Source organism: Aotus nancymaae, unplaced genomic scaffold (assembly GCF_030222135.1).
Source record: "Aotus nancymaae isolate 86718 unplaced genomic scaffold, 86718_ANA_hifiasm-v0.15.2.pri h1tg000002l, whole genome shotgun sequence".
In the NCBI taxonomy this organism is placed as follows: Eukaryota; Metazoa; Chordata; class Mammalia; order Primates; family Aotidae; genus Aotus; species Aotus nancymaae.
In genome coordinates, this window is record NW_026988413.1 from 61,032,562 (window position 1) to 61,059,649 (window position 27,088).

Sequence of the window (27,088 nt, forward strand, 5' to 3'; positions counted from 1 at the left end):
AGATAATTAGGCATTAGATTCTCATAAGGAGGATGCAGCCTAGATCCCTCACATGTGGAGTTCACCATAGGGTTTGCATCCCTAAGAGAACCTAATGCCACTGCTGATCTGACAGGAGGCAGAGCTCAGGAGGCGATGCTCGCTTGCCTGCCACTCACCTCCTGCTGTGTGGCCTGGTACCTAATAGGCCATGGACCAATATAGGTCTGTGGCCCCAGGGTTGGGGACCCCTGTCCTATAAGAAATAAAGCTTTCAAAGTTATAAACTAAGAAATTATTTCATATCTCTCTATACCTCACTATCTTCCCATCTCTGAATCATTTCAGCTCATAGTTTGACAAAAGAGATAGAACTTAAAAAGATCATTACAATTACAGCATGATGGGCGCAGTGACAGAGGCCCTGAGAGGAACAAGAGCCAACTTCCTTAACAGAGCCAGCTGGAGAGGGCCCACAGCTAGGTTCTTGAAAAGGTAAGCTGAGGGGTGGGTTTCAAAGGATGAACAGGTGTTTTCCAGGATCAAGCATTTTGGGAAGGGGTGATCACATTAAGCAAGGAAAACAGCAGGAGCAAATGTAACAAGAGAAACTGCAGAGCCTGTGTGGAAGACTCCACACAATTTTGATATAGCCAGATGTAAAGTGGGAGCAAGGACGTGTCAGAAGACAAACTGGAGAAGTAGAAAAGGGGCTGATTGTGTTAAACCTAGCTAGATTAATGTGGTTGATGGGGTCCATAGAAATATTTTATGCTAAACAATGACAAAGTCAGATTAGACAGGGGCTGTAAAAGAGATTTGAAGATGACGATAATTCATCTTCAAAAACTTTCAAAGGTATATTAGGAGATCAGTGTGGACACTAGGCATTTCTGTCGGTGAGATGTGATGAAAGCCTAAACTTAGGCAGCAGTTAGGATGAAAAAAAGGGAAGAGATTTAAGAAATACTGAAGAGGTTAAATCTGCAAGGATTTGGCAATTGTCTAACTGTGGAAATGAGACAGTGATTAGAAGAATAATGTAAACGAAACCTAACCTGAGATATAAAATACGGGAGGAGAAAAAATTTACAAGTTAAGAGCCATAGTATTTTCTGCTGGGTGTGGTGGGTCACACCTGTAATCCCAACACTTTGGGAGACCGAGGTGGGTGGATCACAAGGTCAGGAGTTTGAGACCAGAATGGCCAAGATGGTGAAATCCCGTCTCTACTAAAAATATAAAAAAAAAAAAAAAAAAAGAAAAAAAAACTAGCTGATCGCGGTGGCAGGCATCTATAATCCTAGCTACTTGGGAGGCTGGGGCAGGAGAATCACTTGAACCTGGGAGGTGGAGGTTGCAGTGAGCTGAGATCCTGCCAGTGCACTACAGCCTGGTGATAGAGCGAGACTCCATCCCCCACCCCTGCCAAAAAAAAGAAAAAAAACCAGTCATAGTATTTTCTTCTATTCCCTAGCAAAACAAATAAACAAAATTAAAATTTGATATATTTTTCTTTACCAATAAATTTGTATATTTAGAGTTTTAAATGTTCTTAAAAGTTTATATTTAAATCATTAACAAACTATTCTTAAACAACTGTGTTTAACATAAAACTGTATATTTTTATAACATGTCTCCATGTTATCATGTTTGCCATTACAACAATTCAACCTAGATTGATTCTAGATCATATTTTTGCAAAATGAATAATTAGTGACTCATTAATTAAAAAAGACACAACATTTAAAAGCAAGTTTTTAAATAACTCAATAATTTCACTTTGTTCTATTGTTTTAATCCATGCCACAATTATTTCCAGGAAAGTTTTAGTAGAATATTTTATTTAAAATATATTTAAATACTTTATTAAGAAAACTATGAACAAGAAAATGATTAATTTTGGTTCTACAAAAGTTTAAAATATCACATGATATGCAAGACGAATCTCAATCTGAGACTGCTAATCCATGTTCTTGAAGTTACAAAAAAATGACATTCTGAAAATAGATCATATTCAGAGCTCTGAAATACTCATAAACCAATGAGCAACAGCTTATATTAACTTTACTCACATAAACTCATGGCTGACTATAAAAAATACTGTAAATTGGCTGAGAAATATCATAGCAGTCTCAACATCAAACTAAATTGCACAATTGACCTAAATTTTGACCCAGCCAAGTCATCATTAATTAAAAGGAAATGAACTCAAAACTATCAGACTATCAAAAGTAATAAACACTTGAAGAAAAAGCTGTCTTGAAAATAAACTGTTGAGAAATAGTTCCTGTTCATTTGGACTCTTGCAGTAACTGAAATCATTATAAACTACCTTTTCCACCAATTAAAATAGAAGTGAAATAGAACATGCCTCTAGTTCACTAAACACAGAACCGTAGAATGTGAAATGCACTCAGGCACTTCAGCACCAAAAGGTGGCTTCAACCAATAAGCCCATTTCTCTGATATAATGTAGCATTAATGAATGAAAGAAATATTTTTTAAAAAGCAAAATAATCACTCAGTTAACTTCTTCACTCTAGAAGATGAAGTATTTTGATAAATTACATTTCTTCTTGTTCAAGAAATTCCTTAATGTTCTCGGTGAACTTTGTGAAATGCATATAGCAACATTTAAGTCTTCCCAAATATAGAATTGTAATTTCTTTTGATTAAGCCTGCTTTTCATACCTTATGGTAGCATTCTGAATTTTTGATCTGTTTGTATATCACAAAATAAAAAGTATTAAACTAATTCTTCCAGTTTCCAGGATATACCCTAAACGTTTCAATTAAAAACATCAAATCCTTCTTCTAGACTTGTTTGCCAGTGATTTTCTGCCTTTACTGAGAGTGCTCTGTACACACACTCATATACTAATCAGAATATGAGAGAATCTAATTGAATCAATTCTTTAAGTAACATAAAACTGTGTATTTTCATAACATGTCTCCATGTTATCATGTTTGCCACTATAACAATTCAATCTAGATTCATTCTAGATAATATTCTTGCAAAATAAATAGTGACTTGTTAATTAATAAAGACAACTTTTGGGCCAGGCGCGGTGGCTCAAGCCTGTAATCCCAGCACTTTGGGAGGCCGAGGCGGGTGGATCACGAGGTCAAGAGATCGAGACCATCCTGGTCAACATGGTGAAACCCCGTCTCTACTAAAGATACAAAAAATTAGCTGGGCATGGTGGCGCGTGCCTGTAATCCCAGCTACTCAGGAGGCTGAGGCAGGAGAATTGCCTGAACCCAGGAGGCGGAGGTTGTGGTGAGCCGATCGCGCCATTGCACTCCAGCCTGGGTAAGGAGCGAAACTCCGTCTCAAAATAAATAAATAAATAAATAAATAAATAAATAAATAAATAAATAAAAATAAAGACAATTTTTAAAAGCAGGTTTTAAAATAACTCAATCATTCTATCTCATTCTATTCTTTTAATCTGTATCACAATTATTTTCAGGAGCATTTTAGTAGAATATTTTATTTAAAATGTATCTAGATACTTTATTAAGAAAACTATGAATAAAAAATGATTAGTTGTATAAAAGTTTAAAATAGCTCTTGAAATGCTAGACAAATCTCAATCTGAGACTGTTGATCTGTGTTTCTAAAGTCAAAATCCTAAAATCACAAGAAAACCACATTCCGAAAATACATCATATTCAGAGTTCTAAAACACCTATGAATCAATGAGCAACAGCTCATATTAATTTTACTCAGATAAACTCCTGGCTAGTTATAAAAAATAGTTGAATCCATTAGATTGATAGATTTAGATTCTTTGATTCTTTTTTTTTTTTTTTTTTTTTTTTTTTTTTGAGACGGAGTTTCGCTCTTGTTACCCAGGCTGGAGTGCAATGGCGCGATCTCGGCTCACCACAACCTCCGCCTCCTGGGTTCAGGCAATTCTCCTGTCTCAGCCTCCTGAATAGCTGGGATTACAGGCACGTGCCACCATGCCCAGCTAATTTTTTTTGTATTTTTAGTAGAGACGGGGTTTCACCATGTTGACCAGGATGGTCTCGATCTCTTGACCTCGTGATCCACCCGCCTCGGCCTCCCAAAGTGCTGGGATTATAGGCGTGAGTCACCGCGCCCGGCTAGAATTAGATTCTTAAATTGAAGAAGGATCAATTAGAAGAAGCTAATTGAATTAGATTCTTCCATATTTGAAACAATAGGTCAATGCCATCATATTTATAAAGTTAAGAGAGCAAAATGTGGCCAGGTACAGTGGCTCACGCTAATTCCAGCACTTTGAGACAGAGGTGAGTGGATCACCTGAGGTCAGGAGTTCGAGACCAGCCTGGCCAACATGGTGAAACCCCATCTCTGCTAAAAATACCCCAAAATACAAAACTTAGCTAGGCGTGGTGACAGGCGCCTGTAATCTCAGATACTGAGGAGACTGAGGCAGGAGAATCACTTGAAACTGGAAGGCGGAGGTTGCAGTGAGCCAAGACCGCACCACTGCATTCCAGCCTGGGCAACAGAGAGAGTTTCTGTCTCAGGGGGAAAAAAAAAAAAAAAAAAAAAGAGTAAACAAAGAGCAAAATGAAAATATTCTACTTAATTCAAACTCCAAATTACTCTTTTAACTCATCTTTAAGACTATATTGTCTTATAAAGCATAGTCAATTTCCTTCTTCAAAATCCTGTGAAGGTTTCTTTTTCATCATGTTCCAACAGTTTCCCTGAGTTTTAAAAATCACTTTTACATTGCTCTCTGCTGTTAACATTTTTTCTGTTTAATCTTTCTAAATCAAACTTGTGTTTAACTAGTGATCATTTACATGATGACCATTATCACATCTTTTCGTCTTTATGATGCTGGTGCCTGAAGCTGTTTTATTTGCATTTTGATTCGGAATCATTTTTCAGAATCAAAGAACCTCATTTGTCTTCCTAGATGACTCTCAGAGCTCTGTGTCCTGCATCTCCTACCTCTGCCTCTGCCTGCATTCCAGTCCTTATCTATTGAATTGCTTCCAAATGAGTCCCCCAACTTCAGATATGATCCTCTACAATCCTTCACAGGCCCAAATTTGTGTAATTTTCCTTCCTAAAATCAGTCTGTATCTTCCAATTACCTATTACAGTGTGGAGTTTAAGTTCCTCCTCACAGCTTCAGATATTTCATAATTTATCTGAACCATGACTACTTTCCAATCCTATCTTCCACTGCTCCCTCCAGTGCAGAACTATGCTATAACCAGGCAGAAGTATCCACAGGTTCACCAATATCACATATTTCTCATGTTGCAAAGGCTTTGACAATGTTTCCTCATATTGGAACTCTTGCCAGTCTTCCTCCAACTACGAATACATATTACTTTTATTTTAAGAAATATTTTTAAAAAATATTCCTGCCAGGAAGGTTTTCCTTATCCATCCTAAAGCAGAGTATCTTAATATTCAACATACATTCACAACTGTCAGAACTCTTATGCCAATTGTTCTTGTCTGTCCTACTAAATGGGTTCTTTCTGGCAGAGATACTGCATTAATAATCGTCTGTAGATCCAGTTGTACTTGCGAAAAAAGAAGCACAGTCAATATAAATTCAGAGTTACTATACTTTTAAGTAAATTATGTAGTTTCTTTTTTGTCTTTTTGTTTTTTGAAATAGACTTTCACTCTTGTTGCCCAGGCTGGAGTACAATGGCACGATCTCAGCTCACCGCAACCTCCACCTCCCAGGTTCAAGTGATTCTCTTGCCTCAGCCTCCAGAGGGAGGCTGGGATTACAGGCATGCACCACCATGCCCAGCTAATTTTGTATTTTTAGTAGAGACGGGGTTTCTCCATGTTGGTCAGGCTGGTCTTGAACTCCCGACCTCAGGTGATCCCCCACCTTGGCCTCCCAAAGTGCTGGAGTGACAGGCATGAGCCATCATGCCCAGCCCTAGTTTTTAATTGAAGTAATAATCTCTCTGAGTTTAGTTTTTTAAAAAAGATGAATCATCAATTAGAATATATATATATATATGCACACATATATAATCATTCAATATGACGATATCATAATAAAATGTGTAAGGTAAAGCCCTGCTACTGCTACTTAGCATTCCATAACATCAACAATACTTGTCTGGGCTTCAAAGTGCAATATAAATTAGAGATATCACAATAGTGTGCTATTTCATGGATAAGTAAACATCTGCTTTGGATGATAATAGCCTAAAATTGCATCTGCTTAGTGCAGGACAAAAGATGACTTGAGTAGATAGCAATTCTTTTTCCAAAGTAAAAGATTTAAACAGAATAATCCACCCCCACAGTTTTTAGTGGTGCAAAGCAAATAATAGAATACATTGATTATTTTAGAGACTAGCAGCCCACATCTAATAAACAAGCAGTGGTGTACTTTCCTCAGTCTGTTATCTCATGTCCATACTACTTTCTTATCTCTAAAACTGCTTCCTTAAGGGAAAGTAATACGCGGGTGAGCAGATGCTTCTTTTGTGAAATGTGCTGATCTTTTCTTTTTCCAGTTTTACTTTTTTACTCACCTATAAAATATTTTCTTATACAGAAAATTATGTAAATTTCCAGCATTTTCTAGATATAATAAATTTAAAAATTACCATTAGAGGAAGAAATAAACTAAAAGGTGGGAAAGTGAATTATCTTCAATAAATTTTGTCATTTTTAAAAATTCTGATTTTTTTCTTCCTGAACATTTATAAATATATTTTAAAAATCTCAGTGAATCAGGAAAAGAAGTTAAAAGTTAAAAAGTTTGAATTTCATAGACTTCTTTTTCCCTAGAGATTATGTACTTTACATCATCAAAGTTAGGGTTTTTTTTTTAAAAGGGAAAAAACTTTCTCTATACAACAATGGTGCTATCAAAAGTCTTTAATGAGTATGTCAGATAAAAAGAGTACCTAATTGTAATACCGACCACTGAAGAGTTTTAAGATAATGGATATTTATAATAATTTAGGGGAGTAGCAGAAAATTATTTACCTACTTCAAATAATACTAATTTTTTCTTTTGCTTTTTTTTTGAAACAGAATCTCCCTTTGTCGCCCAGGCTGGAGTGTAGTGGCACAATTTCAGCTCACTCCAGCCTCCACCTCCCAGTTCAAGTGAGTCTCCTGCCTCAGCCTCCCGAGTAGCTGGGATTATAGGCACACACCACCATGCCCAGGTAATTTTTGTATTTTTAGTAGAGATGGGGTTTCACCATGTTGGCCAGGATGGTCTTGATCTCCTGACCTCATGATCCACCGGCCTCAGCCTCCCAAAGCGCTAGGATTACAGGCGTGAGCCACTGCACCAGCTAATATTTCTTATTACTATGCAGTTTGATTCCTATCACGAGTTTTTCATTTCTTCATATATCAAAAGGTTAAATAATTTTATGGCTTTTTTTTTTTTTTTTGACAAGGTCTCACTCTGTCGTCCAGGCTGGAGTGCAGTGGTATGGCCTTGGCTCACTGTAACCTCTCCTTCCTGAACTCAAGCAATCCTCCCACCTCAGCATCTGAAGTAGCTGGGACCACAGGTGTGTGCCACCACACCCAGCTAATTTTTGTATTTTTTGGGGGAAAGATGGGGTTCTGCCATGTTTCCCAGGCTGGTCTTGAACTCCTGAACTCAAGCAATCTGCCTGCTTCAGCCTCCCAAGGTGCTGGGATTACAGGCATGAGCCACCCTATCCCATCACCATTTTATATGTTTTATGATTTATTTATTTTTTTTAATAAAATCTCACATATCACTTATCTCAACCCTTTATTTTACCTAACCCATAGTCAAATTGCTAAGAGAAACCCCCTGTCAACTATTTCTTAAAAATCTGTTTCTTGAGTTTTTTTAACATTCATATTTCTTAAAATAATTTTGTATTGCTTTTATAATATATTGGCTTTTAAAATTTTGATAGATGAAGATTTAGCCTTTCTCATCCTTGTCATATATTACAATCTTGATTAAACTAACATTTCAAATTTATATTAACTTGACTATTTAATATTATTCAGTTCTGAGAAAGTTTGGTTATTACATGGCAAGCTTTACTTAATTTTTATTTTTTCCTTAAGTTATTAATTGCTTTGTTTCACAATTTGCTTAGCTTTCTACATACCTATCTCTAATTGTTCTCAACAAAAGAGCAGTAAATCCCCTTTCAATACTATTTCTCACTTGGCCAGACACATCATGACTTTTGTCAATTCTCTTCTCTCCTGCAAGAGCACCCCACCCACTGCCCACGTGCAGCCTAGAACTCTCCATATATTTTTGTTTTTGAAATTTGTGTTGTGGTGGAGATGTCAAAGAGAGGGAAGATTCACATTCTTTGCCAGCGCTATCTGTAATGATCCCTGGCTTTGACCTTTCCACCTAGGTTTGTAAAGGGAGCACCTAGGTGTATGGTCGATGCTCAGGTAAAGATGCAAAGTAGGATTAGCTCTGGTTTTGAGTTCCAGCCAAGTAGATGGGCACTCTGCAGCAGCTGCCCCATGTGTTGAGAACACAAAACCACAGGCTGTCTCTTCTGCTAGTGCTTGGTCACAGTGTGTACCTGTTCACCTCTCTGGACCATTCTAAATTGGGTCTTCAGGGACCTGGATGTATGAATGAATTTCTAAGCTTCTCTAGTTTCTCTGGAGGGCTGAGTTTTTTTAAAATTGGGCTACTAGAAATGTCTGAACCCCCAAAATACATTGGAATCAAATACAGATCTTTAATAACTGCTAATGAACTCTTCATATTTGATATTTGATCTCCACATTTGATATTTGATCGCCCTATCTCGATATTTGATTATATTTTCTCAGGTGTTCTTTATGCCTGCTGCAAGGCTATTATCTTTAGATTCTCCTTATCTCATCATGGAAGTCCTCTCTTCTTTGTGTCTCTTGATTCACAAAGTATTGAGTGTGGGGGTCAGGGTGTGCTTATATGTAATTAATTCTTTATTCTGGTGGAGCATATGTTCAAGAAGCTTCCTGAGATAGGTAGCATGGAAAGTCAAATTTTTGTACTTAGCCTTCTAAAAAATCATTTCATTTTACTTTTATACTTGAGGGATAGTTTATGTATAGATTTTTAGTTTACAATCCTTTCCAGTTAAAATTTCAAAGGCATTAATTATTATCCCCTTTCCTTTTAAGCCTCTATTATTGCTGCTGAGATATTGTTTGAATTCTTATCTTTTCTTCTTTATAGTTAATGTATATTAATTAATTATCTTGAGAAACATTTAGCAACCTCCCTGCGTCTCTTGTTTTCTGAATTCCTATGATGTTGTCTCATGGTGCAAATCTCTTTTCATTTCTTGTCTTTCTAATGTGGAGATTTGTTTTCTTCAGTTTAAAGAAATGTGTTATATTTTGAATAACATTTCTTTTTATCTCTCTCTCTCTTTGCTGTGGAATTACTACTAGATAGAATTTGAACCTGATAGGTTAATCACTTAATTGCTTTTTAACAATTATAAGTTTGTTTGTTTGCTAATTTCCCTTCAGTGAAAAGTCATTTTCACTGGCATGCTAGTTCATTTCTGTTTTTGTTTGTGTGTGTGTGTTTTTTTTTTTTGAGACGGAGTCTCACTTTGTCACCCAGGCTAGAGTGCAGTGGCAGGACCTCAGCTCCCTGTAACCTCTGCCTCCAGGCCTCAAGCAATTCCCCTCTCTTAGCCTCCTGAGTAGCTGGGACCGCAGACATGCACTCCCACATCCAGCTAATTTTTGTATTTTTTGTAGAGATGGGGTTTACGCCATGTTGCCCAGGTTGGTCTTAAACTCCTGAGCTGAAGTGATCTGTCCTCCTTGGTATTCCAAAGTGCTGGGACAAGAGACATGAGCCACTGCGCCTGGCTCTTCAGTTCACAATTTTTGACCATGTTTGCTCTTGTTCGTTTGTCCTTTTTTTGAGCAAAATGTGGGAGATCTTTATTTAAGATAGTGATCATTTAGTAATCATATAAGTTACAATATTTTAATCTTATTTATAGTTTGCTCATTGCCTTTGTTTTTGGTTTATTTTACTATATAAATGTTATTATTATTTGTAGACAAAAATGTCTATTATTTCTTTGATGGTTTATGGCTTCTTATCTTGCTTAGGACATTGCCCCCAATACTCCACCAAGCTTGTACAAATCTTGTTTGGATTTCCTTCAAACATTTTTATTATTTCCTTTTTAAACTTCACCTTCTTAATAGAACTTAAAATTATTTGGCATATGTTAATGACTAGAAATATAATTTTCTTTTCTTACTGAGAAAATCATGGGAGAACTATTTGATAAACAACCAACTTTTTCTATGGAATGAAATCTCTGTTCCATTGGAATTTATAATAACCATTTACATTAAAACTATATTTGGACTGGTTAAGTTATCCATTTGTCCATTTATCTATTTGTCTATTTTGTGTTAATTTAATGTTATCTTGAATACAGAAATTTTACAGAAATTTTTAATATCTGATAAAACAAGATATCAAATATTTTTTGGCAAGCTGCATAGCACCTGTAATGTAAATGGTGCTATTAGTTGATTGGCTATAATCATTAAGTGTTGAATGTTTTCCTTCCCAAACCATTTAAGATAGTCTTATAAATTTAAAATGATTTTTTTCATGAAATAGCTCTATAACTATCAATATCAAAGTAAAAGTGTTGATAAGTACAATGGCAGGAGTCAGGTGATGTTAGATTAGCTATCTGTAGATTCTATTTAATAAATTGACTATAAAACTCTACTTGAATGGTTTTATGGTTCTAGGTCTTTGTTTCCTTGACTATATAAAGTGGAAATTATTATTTCAATTATTCCATATCTATATCTCCTACTGTCTTGTGACAAATGAACCAGATAATGTGAAGGCATTTAGAACAAAATAAACATTATGTATTTGTGATATTTACACATCTTTTGTTAATTTTTTACATCTATACTAAGAAAATATTCTTGGCCTTTATTCGTTCAGTGTTATTTGCTAAGTTTTAGTATTCTTATCTTGATTCAAAAGCCTCTCTCTCATAAGTAAATCAGAGCAACAACTCCCAGTGCAACCATTTCAGGGACTTCTAGGTAAAGAAGACATTTAGAAAAATGTTGAAAACTGCTATTTCAGATGTTAATCTCTGGAAGTCTAAAATATTCTGGGCTTTACATCAAGCGATTGACAATTCTTTGATGTGTGCTCAGACTAAGAAATACCCAAGATCACTTCTAGAAATTTAATTCATTTATCTTTTTAATGGTCAATCAATACCCTCCAGAGATGAATCTGGCTTAGATTTAAGACAGATTTTAAAAAATATTTCAATAACAGGGTATTTTGCAGTAGATGCCATTAATTTTAAATTCCCAGTGAGTAATCCAGGACTAGAAATAAGTGACACTAAATTTTAGATTCAGGTAATTTAGGAAAATGTGATAAGGTGATAAGGTCCAGAGAAACCACCTCCAAATAGGGGGAGGCTTTCCCCTTGCACCCTTCGCTCTAGTTTCACTGAATAACTTTCTTCCTATATACCCCCAATCTTTTCTTTCATCTGTGTTATTCCTCATGTTGTTCTTCAGTCTGAACTTGGCCTCATTCATTACCACATGTCTAGACCTTGTTCAACTTTCAAAGCAGTCACTGCTTGTAACCTCTTTCACAAAACCATGCTCCGCACCATCACTGCTACTGATGCAGCCATGCTGTTTAATGCTGAAATTCCAAAGCATGTGATTTTCCCTCTGGCTTATACATTTTTATCATAATTATTCTTTGCATCATGGTTATTAAAGGCCCTTCTCAGGATGACTGTTAACATATGCAATAGGCATGGTACAGTCACCAACCAATCTGAACGGACACTAGCTATACACACCTGGTTCGGCAAGCATGCCTACTGGCTGCTGATCAGCATATGTATTGAACTGATCTCTGTAAAATCCAAAGTTTTAATATGGTGTCTTGCATATAATAGACACACTCATATATGGCACTAATAAACTTTGGAAACATAAGAAAGGTAGCATATGTGATGGGAAAAATAAGGCAGCAAGGTCACTTATTTGTGGAGTGAATTATTGGATGCCATGATAATAGCTGTTATTATACTCTAATTAATTGAGGATCTTCCATAATGGTTTCATAGCTTTTCGTTGAGAGTAGAGCCTAGCAAATTTCTAGAATGTTTGAGGTTTATTTGTTCTGGAAACTGAATTTCCATTCTTACTGAAACTAGATTGAATTTTACAAAGATACTTAAGAAAATAAATAATTTATTAGGGTTATTTGTTCTTTAAATGCATACAGCAAAGAAAATTAAACTTCATGGGAAGTTGTGATTGTAATACTTGTTAAAGATGATGAACACCTGGTTTAGGGGACTTAATGGAGCAAGCCAGCTACTACATGGATGCTCACTGGCAAAAATAACAGTATTAAATACATCCATCCGAACTAATGGAAGGGCCAGGTAGCTTATCTTGAAAGATGTAATTAGATGTTTTTAGTGTAAATTGGGAAAACACTCATCTGTACAATTTGAAAGTCTAATTGGTTTGATTTAATCTTAAAGAAAAGTGGTCTTGTATAGCTCTCATTGTCAACAAATGCACAGTATTTTATCAATCCTGAATAATAATCACTTCTTTGGATGGGATCCAAATGACTCTGTCTCATATATACTTTCAATTTAATAATAGCTACAACTTAAAGGATGTTAACTGTATGCCAAACACAACACTTATTTGCACTTTACATTATGCACTTAATTAAATTGTGGAAATTCAACGATTGATTAGTGGAGATAACCCAAAAAAGTATTACTGTTTTTCACTACAACTTAGGTGGGATCCCCAGAACCTTTCATAGATCTGACATTCTGACCCATTGAACTAATCTCAAGCTGGGATGAAAATGTATGAGCAACTTCTATAAATAAGGTAAAACAGTGTTAGAGAAAATGTCTAAGTGGAAATTTTTTTTTTTAAATCAGAAGCAGAATAAATAGACTTGCTTAATAATAAGAAGAAGGACATGGTTATTTAACAGTAAAAATACTCAATAACATTCTCAACAGAAAATTGCAACCCCATAAAACATTACTTTTTTACATTCTGAGCCCTATAAAGCAAAAACAAATAAAAATTTTATGTGAACAAGCTATCTAAAAGTGAGTACTTAAAATCTATTATATACTCTAGATTAAAATATGCTATCCTAAAGCAAATCTTTGTAGATGAGTATTTCTTAGAGTGGACTAAGATGTTCATAAAACGAAGTGCTGAAATGAATAAAATAAGTACTTAAGATGAAGTGGAACATTTCAAGGACCTGTAATTTCAAGAAAACTGTGCTTATCTACAGAGTCACAGTTTTTCTGATGTCCTGGTGAAGGATTGAATGGAGGAATAACACAATCAGGAAACTATATATTTTGTCTAAAAACAAACTGAATTGACTCTTGTTTGTTTTTTTCCCCATTAAATTGGCTGTTTATGTTCACTGGCAATAAAAGGAAGTAAAGGTAATTCTTTGGATCACTCAAAACAAACGAAATACAGATTTTACATATATCTCAAGTACAACACAAAGTTAATGCTATATTTCTATGTGGACACAACAAAATCTTGCACTTTAAATAGATGTCTTCTACACACGTGGATACAGGGAAGGAACTATCACACACCAGGGCCTGTGGAGGGGTGGTGGAATAGGAGAGGGAGAGCATTAGAAGAAATACCTAATGTAGATGACGGGCTGATGGGTGCAGCAAACCACCATGGCACGTGTATACCTATGTAACGAACCTGCACGATCTGCACACGAACCCCAGAACTTAAAGTGTAATAAATATAAAAATAAAAGATGCTAAAATAAAAAAATTGATGTGTTCTCCTATCTGCAGAGAGCAAATAAATTCTTCATCATTTTCTCCCCACTCTGTTTTTATATTCTCATTTAAAATTGTTTCTGAAAGTTTAATATTATTGCAGTTTCCTTCTCCATATTAACTATCTTTTATATTTATCTTATAGAGTGATTTTTGCCCAATTCATATAGATATGTAGATTATAAATTTATTGTCAAATATTAATGGTAACTCAGTCAAAAACAACTTATCGAAAACATTGCTACCAAAAGGGCACTTGACTATAAATGACTCACATTATAGTACATATTCCATCTTGTTCCCATCCTCAACCCCCGGCCCTCTGCTCAATAACTAATCTGAGATCAACTGTTGATCAGGGTCAGTTCATTAAAGGGGAAACATATTGACTCACAAGTTTAAATAAAACTAAAGTAGCCTCTGATTGGCTCTTTCTTGGAAAACAAGCATGTTTTGTGTGGGACTGACATGAAAGAAGAAAGCAGTATTAGGATGAACAATTTCTGTTCATTGACAGCTGTTAACATTTATATCAAAACAATTTTATTTATAAACTTCAGGATTAAAGAAAGGTAAAATTAAGTAGCTAAAACTATGCATGAATTGCTTTTCTCTATATTTAAATTCTAGAGTAATATGAAAATCCACAGCTGCCAATTGTATAGGTAATCATATTTGTTATTCATTTACTCAACAAACATTCTCTAAGTAACTCTTTGGGCAAGACTGTCTGCTAAGTGCTGGGATACCAAGATGAGTAAGCCCTATCTCTGATCTGAGAATTGTTCAGTCTTATGGGGAAGACAAAAATAGAAATAGGTAATTTAAATCAAGGAACAATGATAAAATACGCAAATTTTGTGAACTGCGTGTGTTAAGAATATAGCAGGAAAAGGAGGCAAAACGGGGAAGAGGGTGAATTAAGTGCAGGGCATACATAGTTTGACGTATCCATGTAAAATACTGTGCTGGCCTTATATTTATGTGCTCTCAGGTGCATTCTTCAGTGTTTTCCTTGCTTACTTCTCAGAGTAGCTGCCCTGTACACTGTTCCCAGACTTCTCTGTCAACTGGCTTCCAGCTGGATTTGATCAGGCACTGGCAGAGATTGGAGAATGGGAGGAAGAGAGAACCAGGATATTTCTCCCCATCCTTGTCTGTCTCAGGATATATTTCTGGCATTGACTCGATCTCTTTCAAGTTTCTTGCTCCCAGCAAGCAGGCTTGTCCTGATTTTGGCTCTCACTGTCCTCTAGCCTATGGTGACAGTAGCTTTTTCTGCTGCTTCACTATCCCCTATTTAGTTTCTCTGCTTCTTTTATGAGTATATAATCAATTGCTAGTCATTTGTTTCCTCTATTTTATATATCCGGAACAGTTTCTATTTTCCTGGACACAAATGCCTGACAGACTGAGTCTAAATTCCAGGAGTTTGGGACTAATCAATATATAAGACAGAGTTCATGAGCATATACAGAGATAGGGCAGGTAAAAGGATTGGTAGGCTGAGGGTGGAACTCTGAGGTACACAGCAACAGATAAAGAAGCATAGGCTTTGAAGGAGTTCAAAGATTAATTTACAATTTTGAGTAGAACAAGAAAAATGTGGCATTCACTTAAGCCCCTGAGAAAACCTAGGTATCACTTAGACCCAGCATTTCTCAGACGAGGTTTCTGAAGACAGAGAAATGAGGTCACATATCTAATAAAGACCAGAACTGAAACCTAAACCTGTTTCCCTGTGCAGTGTTCTTGTGATAACACACCCATAATCACCCTAATAGTGTGACATTTCATGTCATTTTCACCTGTTCTGACCTTGTTCTATGTGTGCACTTCAGTTTCCTTTTATATAAAGCTAATATATGTTATTATTTACCTCATAGGTAATTAGAATAAACTACTTAGAATAGTTAAATGTATTGAGAGAGGTTGGAACAATGCATGAAGGGCAATAGAGCTACTAGATTTTTTATTTTTTTGAGATGGAGTCTTGCTCTGTTGCCCAGGCTGGAGTGCAGTGGCACGATCTTGGCTCACTGCAACCTCCGCCTCCAGGGTTGAAGCGATTCTCCTGCCTCAGCCTCCTGAGTAGCTAGGATTACAGGCATGTGCCACACATCCAGCTAATTTTCGTATTTTTAGTAAAGACGGGGTTTTACCATATGGGCAGGCTGATCTCAAACTCCTGACCTCATAACCTGCCCACCTTGGCCTCCCAAAGTGTTGGGATTTCAGGTGTGGGCCACCATGCCCGGCCAGGGCTACTAGATTTTATCATAGTATTATGAAAAGTAAGCTAGTCATTGTACAGCTTATAGATATTCTTTTTATATGTTTGTTGAAGGTAAGGATTTTTTGCATTTGGTAGTAATTTACTATTTGTTTAATAAAACCAAATTTGAAATTAGTATTTTGAGAAGTTAGCTTAGTAATTATTTTTTCTGTAGAAGGATTTTTGCACCATTAGTTTCTTCTCAGCTTCATGTATTTAAGAATTTCCATGGACTTAAATGAGGTTCCATGATTGATTTTCTATTTGCATGATATTTTAAATAAAATACGTATTTTTAATTTCAAGAAGATTTCCCTCCCACCTGGGGAAAGTCTTCTGACTCTTTTTGTGTCATCTTCTCATTCTTTCTCTTTTAATTTTTCAGTACCCCAAGGTACTTCAAAATTAAACACAAATGAGAAAATTGGAAAATTGTTAAATGAATACAAAGTCATTCTCATTTAATAGATGATGACGTCTTACTGCCTATTGCTTTTACCATTAGTTTGTAACATTTAGATTCATGTTAAAAGAAAAACAGCTACTCAACACTTACACTGTAGAATGTACATTCAGCTAAAATCCAATATTGCAAATTTGTACTTACCTTCTGTGTCTGCTAGTCCTACTCCTACCCCTGGCTGTTTTACAGGCTCTTGTCCGTTCTGTCCCATCTTCCCTCTGTTTAAAAATAAAACAAAATGACATATTCAGTTATGATCTCATGAATTCAAAGGAGGATAAGTTTGCATAAATAATATTACATTGAAAGTAATGGCAAAAACCGCAATTGTTTTGTACCAAGCTAGTATTTTCGGACTTGCAATAATTATTTGAATGGCGCATATACACATAGTTAATTGCTCCATATCACCATTTTAAAATGTGAACTTGTTTATTATTCCTATTCGGGCCAAACAATATTCCTCAAAATTCAGTAATTTTTATTTGTAGGCTCATTTATCAAAAAATAAGACCATCATGACATTTCCAAATTTTGTTTTAGAATTTTTTATTGATTTCTAACTCAAAAATGATAAAGGGCTTTATATTTTTATACGTTGTATTGATGAGTTATTCTAGGTTTTTTCGGTGAGAAGAGCAATATTGAATTAAATAATATATAAAATTGATACTCTAATAGAAGATTTCTTATTTCATGTATTTTATTTTATTTTATTTTATTTCAGTTCTTTCCTGTGTTTTCTGCTGTGTTGCACAAACTGGCTTTTGTAGTCAGCCAGATTGCTTGGTCTCCACTCCTGGCCTTGCTATTTCTTGCTGTGTGTAATCTAAGGCAAAGTATCTGGTCAAGACTGTTTCTCCTTTTGTGATATAAAGATAATATTAGCTACATTTTGTTTATGAAAAAAATTTCATTAAAAATGCATTAAAAAGGTTTAACAGAGTGTCTGAGAAATAATAAGCCTTCAATAAATATAGCATATTAGTAGGTAGTACGCTTATAGTAGCCTTAGAATTCAGCCAAAATCTGCTAATCACTTTTAGTTTTCAGCTTCAAATTTTTTGTAGTCAACTAGATGAAGAATTCATGATACTTTGAGCATTGTAAGTTAAGAATGTTAATAATTTAACAGCTAAAGAACTATAGGACATTTTTTATTTCTTCAGCTAGAGAAAAAGCTACAAGGCACGTGAAAAAGTTTGGAATTTGTCTTTATATATACTTAGATAAGGTGTTTTAAAAAGATGGAATAAAAACTTAAGTGTTACAGAAGGATGCTTGAACAGAAGAGCATCTTGATGCTGTACTTTGTAGACAACACTTCTAGCATAACCGGATTTACGAACAATTAATTCTATCATTCATAGGAAGTATTTGGTATGCTGGATCTGCTGAAAAGATAACTGTATTTATTTCTTAAAAATCCAATTACATCTTAGTTGAAAACTGCTCTAAAGGTCCTCTTATTCTACTTCAGAGAAGGTGCTGAAATGTTTCTGCACATAAGAGGAACATGTAAATTCAGAAATTATTTTATCTCAAAGGCCATTACATTGTTCCATTATGATAATTCTAGGTGAAAGGTTTAAGCACAAATTTTTATTAAGTATTTATGTGAGGGACCAAGTTCATGCAAATTAAGGAATTTCCAACATTTCTGTTTTACCGTATGTATGTTAAAGCATGATCTGCATGTTTAAACAACGCACAAAACTTTAGCTTATGTAATTGCTTCATCAAGATTCAAGACAAGTAATTAAGTAAAAAATAAAAATAAAAAAGAACTCTGCTCCATCTGTTAGCATTAGAGAGGAAAAAAGTTTAATAGCAACAATCTTACTTTTATCAGTATGCTGCCACGCTGGTAGAGAGAGCCAAAACATAGCTTGTTACTGAGCCATACTCAATTGAAAGTGAAGGTCTTTTTAGTATTTCTGATCTAGTAGATTAGAATACTAAAAAATTAATACTCTTAACGCTATCCCAGGCTTTTTAAAAGTAGTTACTGTAAGTCTTAGTAATTGTAGTAAAACTACATTTTGATAATTTTTGGCTTCGTTCTGGACTCTCAGGCTTCATATGTTAATGGTGATGTCCAGCTAGTCTTCGCTTTCAATCAAAACTGTTTTTAACATAGATACTTAGCCAATATGTGTAGCAAGTACATTTTGAAGATTATACAAAAAGCTTTTGCAGTATTGGGAAGTTAAATTAAGTGCGAAGGAAATGTAACGGTGGGTCATGTGAAGAATGTGGTTTCTCTGAATTCTCAATGACTACTCTTCAGCTCAGAAGATTTTGGCTATACATTTTATAATTTATATTTTTAAACAACCACTAAATATTTATTAAACACTTTTCCTAGCTCGAGCAATAATTATATTAAATATAATGTGGCATATAAAAGAACTACCAAATACTACTTCTCACACATATTCTATAAAGGTTTCCAAAGTAAATGTTGGTTGTGCTCATATGGCAAAGCAAGAATCTCCTAGACAGTTGTGAGAAGCTTTGATTTACAAGAGAAAAAGGAAAATGGGAAAAAACAAAATTAGAATGTGGTATATATATAGAAAATACACAACCTACTTATCCTTCAGACATTGACAAATTAACATAGTTTACTCTTTGGAAGTTATAACTTTATCATCAGTGTTAAATTACATATTTTAAAAGGTGCAGAAAAATTGGAAGGGTAACAAATTATGTGCGGTTCAAAACCTTTATAAATTCACATGACATTCACAGCTTAGTGAGAAATGTAATAAATTTGTAGAAATTCTTTTCTGTCAAATTAAATTATCAGAAGTCAAAGACCAATGGGATTAGATTCCTTTTAGAAAGAATTTCCAATAAAATAGAACTGATTAATTACAAATAACTCTATTGAATCCATAGACTAAGTCTCATGAAAGAAAAGAAAGCTAAGTTGGACAGGTGCTACAATAATAATTTGCTTAATTTAAATTAAAAAATGGAGTTTGAAACAACAAAATGCACACATTTTTTCACTGTAAAAATCCATTTTCCCTATTGCTTTGCTTTTATAAACTGAAACATTATCAAAATATTACAACTATTGTGGACATAAAAAAGATTTATAAAAACCTTTATTGTAAAACAAAAAGAAATGGAAAATCCACCCCCTGAAGTCTTCACTTAGCATTGGAGAAAAACGAAAAAGACCCTTTCGCAACCCAGATCAGGGTTGGCAAGCTCTGCAAAGTGCCACTTAGTAAATATTTTAGATGGGCTCTGTTCTAAGGACTTAATTCTGCTCTGTAGCACAAAAGCTGCATCAGGCAACGCAGAGGTAACAGGTACAGTTGTGTTTCAATACAACTTAGTTTACGGTCACTGAAATTTCCTATAATTTTCATGTGTCACAAAGTATGACACTTGTTTTGTTTTTTTCATACACATTAAAAAATGGAAAAACCATTTTTAGCTCACAGGCCTTAGAAAACCAGATGGTATGCTGGATTTGCCCTGGCCTAAATACTGGGACCCGGGTGGTCCTGTGGTATTTTCAAAATCCAGAATAGTTAACGGGGAGGAGAAGGAAAGGTCAGGAAGTTTTGATTTTGATATTGGAACAGACATAACCTACATATTTATCTTGAATGCCACCAATATGACCAAAGTGATTCTAACACATTTAGTCTGCTTAAGTATCGCGTTTGATTTGCAAAATGACTTTTTTTGAGGTTTAACATTATGAATGAGTCTTATTCCAAGAGTACCTACTCAAGGACCTATCCATACTTGGTATTTGTTCTAGAAAGTATGGAAACACTTCAAAACCTTCAATGTTAATTTTAGAGGGATTTTTAGTTGAAAAGTCTATATGATTATTCACTATGTCATCTATCTCAAATATGAGATATGGATTCTTTGACTATGTTTAAATCTCTCCTGATTCAATGTATACATGTTTGTCTCAAATACCAGTAATGTTTGTATTTGGTCATTATGTATTAAAACATTACTGTACTCCTGCAGAACTTTATCCTGGCATGGCTAAGTTATTGTTTTAGCAGTTTTTACATTAAATACAGATTATATTGATTAAGTAGTTCTGGTAGTGACTAACATTTATCCTTAGAATTAACTGGATTAATCCAATCTTTCTTGAACAATCTATCTCTATGTAGGTATTAACAGTTCAAGTGTCTCAGGGACAATGACTCAGAATTGGATAATCATCTAGTTATTTCCTGTTAACTGTTGAGAATGCCTTACTCATGGTGCTGAGTAAGCTTTGTAGTAACAAAAAGAGACCCACTTACATCCTCGGAATAGGAAATAGATTAGTCTCCCCTGCAGTGCTGCTGCTTCCTTCACTGTCCACGCTATACCCACTGCCAAAGCTGCTGCCTGAGGAGCCGGTGGACACAGAGCTTTCTGCAGGCCGGTGATTGGGAGGCTTTGCTGCATGGTGTGGGAAGATTCAACACCACAGTCAATAAATGAAGCTGACATTGATCTCCAAATGCATACTTATACATCTTCTTAATTTACATGTAGAAAGAAACAGCTACTGAAGAACTCTACATTTTCAACCTGCCTTTTCGTTTCCTTTACTGATAATGCACAGTGGTAACAATAAATCATTTTACTGTTTTTACTGGACGTCAAGGAAAAACAATCACCTTAGGAAAAGAATATCTAATTTTTAGACGGAGTTAAATAGTATGTAACTATTTTACTATTATTATTTTTGTGGTTTCTTTGTACAGTACTGCAATAGTGATAAAGTAAATAAATAAAATTTTGGCCATTTCATGGAGAAAAGAGTTTAGAAAGACTACAAATGGCAGGATAAAGAAAATTGCTTAATATTTTTCATATTACTAGGTAATAATCTGTTTTTCTCCTTAGAAACAAAGATGCAAAATAGAATTTTAAGAAGTTATTGAAAATTCTGTGTTTGAATGTGCCTCTGTCTACTATCTCCAGAAAGTTTTAAAAATTTAAAGATATCAGTTTCCCTTCAGGCATTTCCTAGTTTATCATTGAGACTTGTTTCAAAAATTTCCTAAGTTTGATATTTGAATATAAAAAACCATATTACCATAGAGATGTTACAAATTTATACAATAAATTATGCAGTAGGGGAATAGTACTAATATTGTTGGCAGATTTGAGAAGAAATTTTGATGCAAACAAAAGGAAGATAAGGCAAGTGTTTCCCTTATTTTGCTGGGGAGAATTTTCTCTATTAAGTTTTTGAAATTGTTGATATTTGTCTTCTGCCAGAGAGAGTGAACTTTTTGGCCACACTGATCTGGTTTTGAATTACAATCTACTCTTCGGCAACTCTAAGTTGCTTTTCTCATTTGAAAACAATGGAGTCAGTAATGCCTACCTTGTAAAATTGTGATTATGAGGAGTGGGATACACAGGAGTCAGTAACTTACTTTTCTTCCTCCTGTAATATTATCTGCCACATCCCCACTCTTCTCAAGGGCTTTGCTGTCAATGGCTGTTTCTTATTGTCTTTGAACTTAAATAGTCTTTGACAATGAATTTACCTCTACTCTCTTGTAAATCTAGATGTGTTCTAACCTACAAATCTACTTAGAGTCTTTTTTCTTCATAAATGCATCCCTATTCCATCAGGAGTTATTAGCCATTTGGATAAATTTGTACTACTGGGTGAATAGTTGATAATCATTTTATGATCCTAAGATATCTACATATTTCTTAAGGATATGTATAAACACACAACAATTCTTAATCTGGTTGAATTTTAACAATATAATAACCAAATGAAGTGAAACACATAAACGTTGTGTGGGAAACCATTTGAGGACAGGAAATTCACCATCAGGGTAGCTAGGATCAAGTCTTGCAAAGGATTTAACTTTTTCCCCCATTTCTTCACTTTCCATTTCAGCAATAGCAGATCCTCTAAAGCCATAAGGAAGTTTTATATCTATTCCAGTGGCAGTATGATCCCTTCCCCAGAATAGGAAAATAAGAAATAACATTTTAATAATAAGTCAATTGTGTATCAGATGTGTTTTAGTTAGAAATGGCTATTTAGAAAAAGGTGTTCCTAACTGATAGACATCTGATATACAATTGACTAACTGAATTGAACGCTCTCAAACAGCCAGTCACCAATGAATTGCTAGTCGCTCATAGGACTACATTTGTGGAAACAGAATAGTTATGTTTCTTGAATATTTTCTTTAACTTATGTAGAAGAAACCCAGATGATGTATTTAGTGTTAAAGAAGACTTCTTAAAAGAATAATTTAAAAAATGTAAAGGTAATATTAGTAGGATATAAAATTATGGACATTTATAAAGTAGATTAAAATGCATAATCTACATAATGAGTCAGATCAGTCAATTAATTATAAACAAAAGAAAGATGTCATACTTTTTGACTGGCATTATATAATCGAATTCATAGTTGTTAGTATGACATTGAATGGATGATATTAATTCCATCAATTGGAAAATCACAATCTACTATTTTCAAAAATAAACCTTAATTAATAAACACTAATATTTAATCAATTAATATTTAGTAAATTAATTTTCATTTAAGAGCAACCTCACAATGAACAAAAATAGCTATACTATAAAAAGTCTTATTATTTACATTTGAAAATGGTCCATCCTTTCTTTTGTCAACTTTCGTTTTACCTGATGCAATTTTTAGTTCTATTCCTCTTCTGGAAAAGTTGTGAAATGTGCACAGAATATAAAATAGCGTAATAAGAAGAAAGAAACAAAACTAGAAGTAAATTTAAGAAAGGACAGTTTTTTTTCCATCTTGACTGTCTCTTTGAATAGAAATCTTATTTGGAAAGCCCGTGTAAGTGTCGTCATTATTTTAAATGCAAACAAATAACATTTTATAAGAAATACTATAAAAGAAAAACAAATCCAGGGAACATATACCTATAATAGAACCAGTCTAATACCTGTGCAAAACAAGATTACATCTAAGGTTCTGTCTATGACAATTTTAGGCATTTAGAAGTTAGGCGAATAATTCAAATGGATCTAGATTGTTGGAGTTATCAAAACAAAACATCTGGTGCTGGGTTAAATTCTGTATTCTTAATCTGGTATCTAAGTGTAGTCCAGAGATATATAGCCTGACATTTGATTAGTTTATGAAAAATGAATTAAATTAAAACACACAACAGATCTTTTCTTCTTACTGGGCTATATCTACATATCATAAAATGTGATAAAATAAAATAGACAGAAGTTTTGATAAGCTGGTTCTAAGAATCCATATTTTAATAGATCTTTTCCAGATATTTGAAACATGTATTTTACTCATTTCTTGCTCTTGAAACAGACTTCAAAAAAGAAAGCATCAATTCTTTTAAATTGAGCTAAATCTGCATAAAAGCAAACTTTTTAACAAATGAAGTGTTTTTAGGACTTTATTATCTGAGGCTGGAGCTTAGGTAATCTTGAGATATCTAATAATTTCAACCAAATTCTTTAGTTTGCCTCTTAAAAGAGTTTTTTATTGGTCTGCTCCTTTCCAAATATATCTTGCATGATTCTCCTTCAAACACTTCACATGCAGGCCCTCTCAGACCATTCACTCTGGCTCCCTTTGGTTTGGCTTTTTCTTTCCAACTTTATTAAGGCCTCCTTTAACCCATCACTTTCATGTATCTAAATTAAAGTTATCTGTAAAGGCCTAGCTCAGAAATCACCTGCTTCATGCATTTTCCCCATTCTCCCATTCAGAAGTGACCTCTCCTAAATCTGGACTCTTGTAGCACATAATCTGTCATTATTGGAAACAGAGCCTATGTTTTCACCTTGGTAACCTCCTTAAAAACTTGTCCTGGAACTTGTTTGAATAATATTTAATGAATAAATAATAATAGTAAATTAATAATTCTTTCCTTTAACCAAACAATCAAAACATCTGAATGATTTAATAGATAATTTCACTTTTTAAAATCAAGTTTTGTGTTTTATACAAATAATAAATTTCTCACCCAGAAGGCCACTTGATGTGGAAGGCTTTTTTTTTTCCCCCATTTTCTTTGTCAAAGAAACTTTAGGGAGTAATATGTATATATATATATATATATATTATAAATATATATATCATAAATATATATATAGACTTTTAAAACCAGAGATAACATTAATCTGTAATGAAAAATGGCAATCATTCATACTGTAGAGAAAAAGGTGATTTTTTTAAACCCCAATCTCCCAAAACACTGGTTTAATTGAAGAAAATATTTAATGACAATACACTAAACGGAGATTATAGACTTGTGAATTTCAAAAAGTTCATAATAGATCACAAATATTACATATATATTTAAAATGAAAACAACAAGAGAAAATAATAGGTATAGTGACGTTCCATGGGAGCCAGCACTATTACAGACTCCAGAACTTGTCCTGATCACACATGTTGGTATGTAGACAGTCAGAGAGCTCTGGGTTATATTTAAGTATAATATCTCTCTGTTTGTCTATGTTGTTGAAGGAAATAATATTTTAAAACACTGAAACAAAGTATAATCTTCCATAATTTTATAATTTCAAAATCAACAATTTAGAAATATTCTACTTCTGCTTAATTCTTGCAACTCTTTTAATTAGGGTTTCAGAAATCATGGACCTACTATGTATGAATGTATTATGCACCTGTGTATTACACATGAAAAAGTTTATATAAACATTGAGAGGCTTTTCTTAATAAAAAGATACATCTTTGGAGTCTTTTTTTATGAATTATGTTTTTGTGTCTAGTTTCTTTTTGAAATCCTAAGTGTATTATCAAGTACCAACTACAGAAAGAGGGGGATGCTATAAATATATGGTAGAATCAGCTCATTCATAGAAAGGGTCCTGTGCCCTAAAAGAATAAATCTTAGAATGTTGAATCATTTTCGTAACTCAATTATTGAGGGGGCATTTCAGGAAAACAAATGCTACCTTCTGTGACACAAATCAAACTGTTTTAAATTATTCTTTGACCTCTTCACTTTCTTTGGCAGTTAATGGTTAGACATCATCGTGTTTTATTACTCCACTGTGGCTAACCTTAATTAAATCGGTATTGTCTCTTTGGCTGCACATCTGTCTTCAATTAGTTTGCTCTGTCGACTTTTCCTTCCTCTACTATACAGTATTTAAATATGCAAAGTTATCACTGTACCTACCACATGGTGGCAGCACTTTGCTCTGAGAGCACGGATCAAATTATAGACTCGACTTTAATTGCTTTTATATCACATCCAGTTGTCTGAAATTTAAAAGTCAAGGTCTTTGCCTCTCTCACTAAATTCCAAAAATTACTCCAAAAATGCTTGGAATGTATATAGGTTGCTGTCTATGATGTTCTATTATTGGTTTTATATTTTTGGTCCAGCACAGAACTATCTCCAAACATTCTTATGTATTATATAGGTAGCTTGTACTTTCCCAAATTACTTGGTTAATACAGTAGTAAGTAACTTCAAAGATACAGTCTTTAAAATTTTAAGATTAACTGAATCAATCAATAATTTTGTTTATTCCAATTGTTTAATCATGGAACAGAAATAATTACCTGTTTTGGAAATCATGTATTTAGGGAATTTTTACTCCCTTTAGCTAGTTTTAATTTAGCTAGTATTTACCTCAGGGACCTTTCTCCTCTCTCTCTTTCTTTTTTCTCTGTCCATCCCTCTTTCCTTTCCTTCCTTCTCACCTCCTCTCTCTGTTATCTACCTGTTGTTATTGCTGTTATTGTTTTTGTTTAGTTTTACTAAAGGGATTTTGCTTTTTTTTTTTTTTTTTTTTTTTTTTGAGACGGAGTTTCACTCTTGTTACCCAGGCTGGAGTGCAATGGCGCGATCTCGGCTCACCGCAACCTCTGCCTCCTGGGTTCAGGCAATTCTCCTGCCTCAGCCTCCTGAGTAGCTGGGATTACAGGCACGCACCACCATGCCCAGCTAATTTTTTTTGTATTTTTAGTAGAGACGGGGTTTCACCATGTTGACCAGATGGTCTCCATCTCTTGATCTCGTGATCCACCCGCCTCAGCCTCCCAAAGTGCTGGGATTACAGGCGTGAGCCACCGCGCCCGGCTGCAGTTTTATCTGAATAAAAAAAATTTTTTTTTGAATGTGGGTCTTAAAATTTCAGGTTTTAAGTGCCATCGTGACCAGCTATTATTTGGTATGTTTTCCCTTGAACTATATACAATCACACTTTCTGTATGTTTTTATTACAGTTCAGGGATTCTAATTTAAGAAGAGATATTGCATATTAAAAGTAATTTAGAAGTTTATTTTTTTTTCTAAATCTCCTTCAGTATAATTATTATCTATTTGAGAAAATCTAAAGCAAGCTGGACACTAGAAAAATGGCCTAGGTAGTCACAATATAGCTATTGGTAGGAGTTTTCACACACCACCAAATTACAAGCTTTAGGAAATACAGGTATTGAAACTGATATCTGTATCAGTCATTTGTAAGTTGTTAAGTATGGAAGTTGA

At 34.3% G+C, this 27,088-nt stretch overlaps 1 protein-coding gene across 7 annotated transcripts in view; it reads right to left on the minus strand.

Annotated features, from left to right (window-relative positions):
• PCLO (piccolo presynaptic cytomatrix protein) overlaps window positions 1-27,088 on the minus strand; it is a 421,390-nt gene that overhangs the window by 31,418 nt on the left and 362,884 nt on the right. For all 7 annotated transcript variants that reach the window (XM_064375087.1, XM_064375077.1, XM_064375065.1 and 4 more), the window contains 2 exons: window positions 20,885-21,026; window positions 16,734-16,807 (listed from right to left, as the gene is read on the minus strand). In XM_064375087.1, the coding sequence (XP_064231157.1) occupies window positions 16,734-16,807; window positions 20,885-21,026 (216 nt within the window). The remainder of the gene's footprint in view (window positions 1-16,733; window positions 16,808-20,884; window positions 21,027-27,088) is intronic.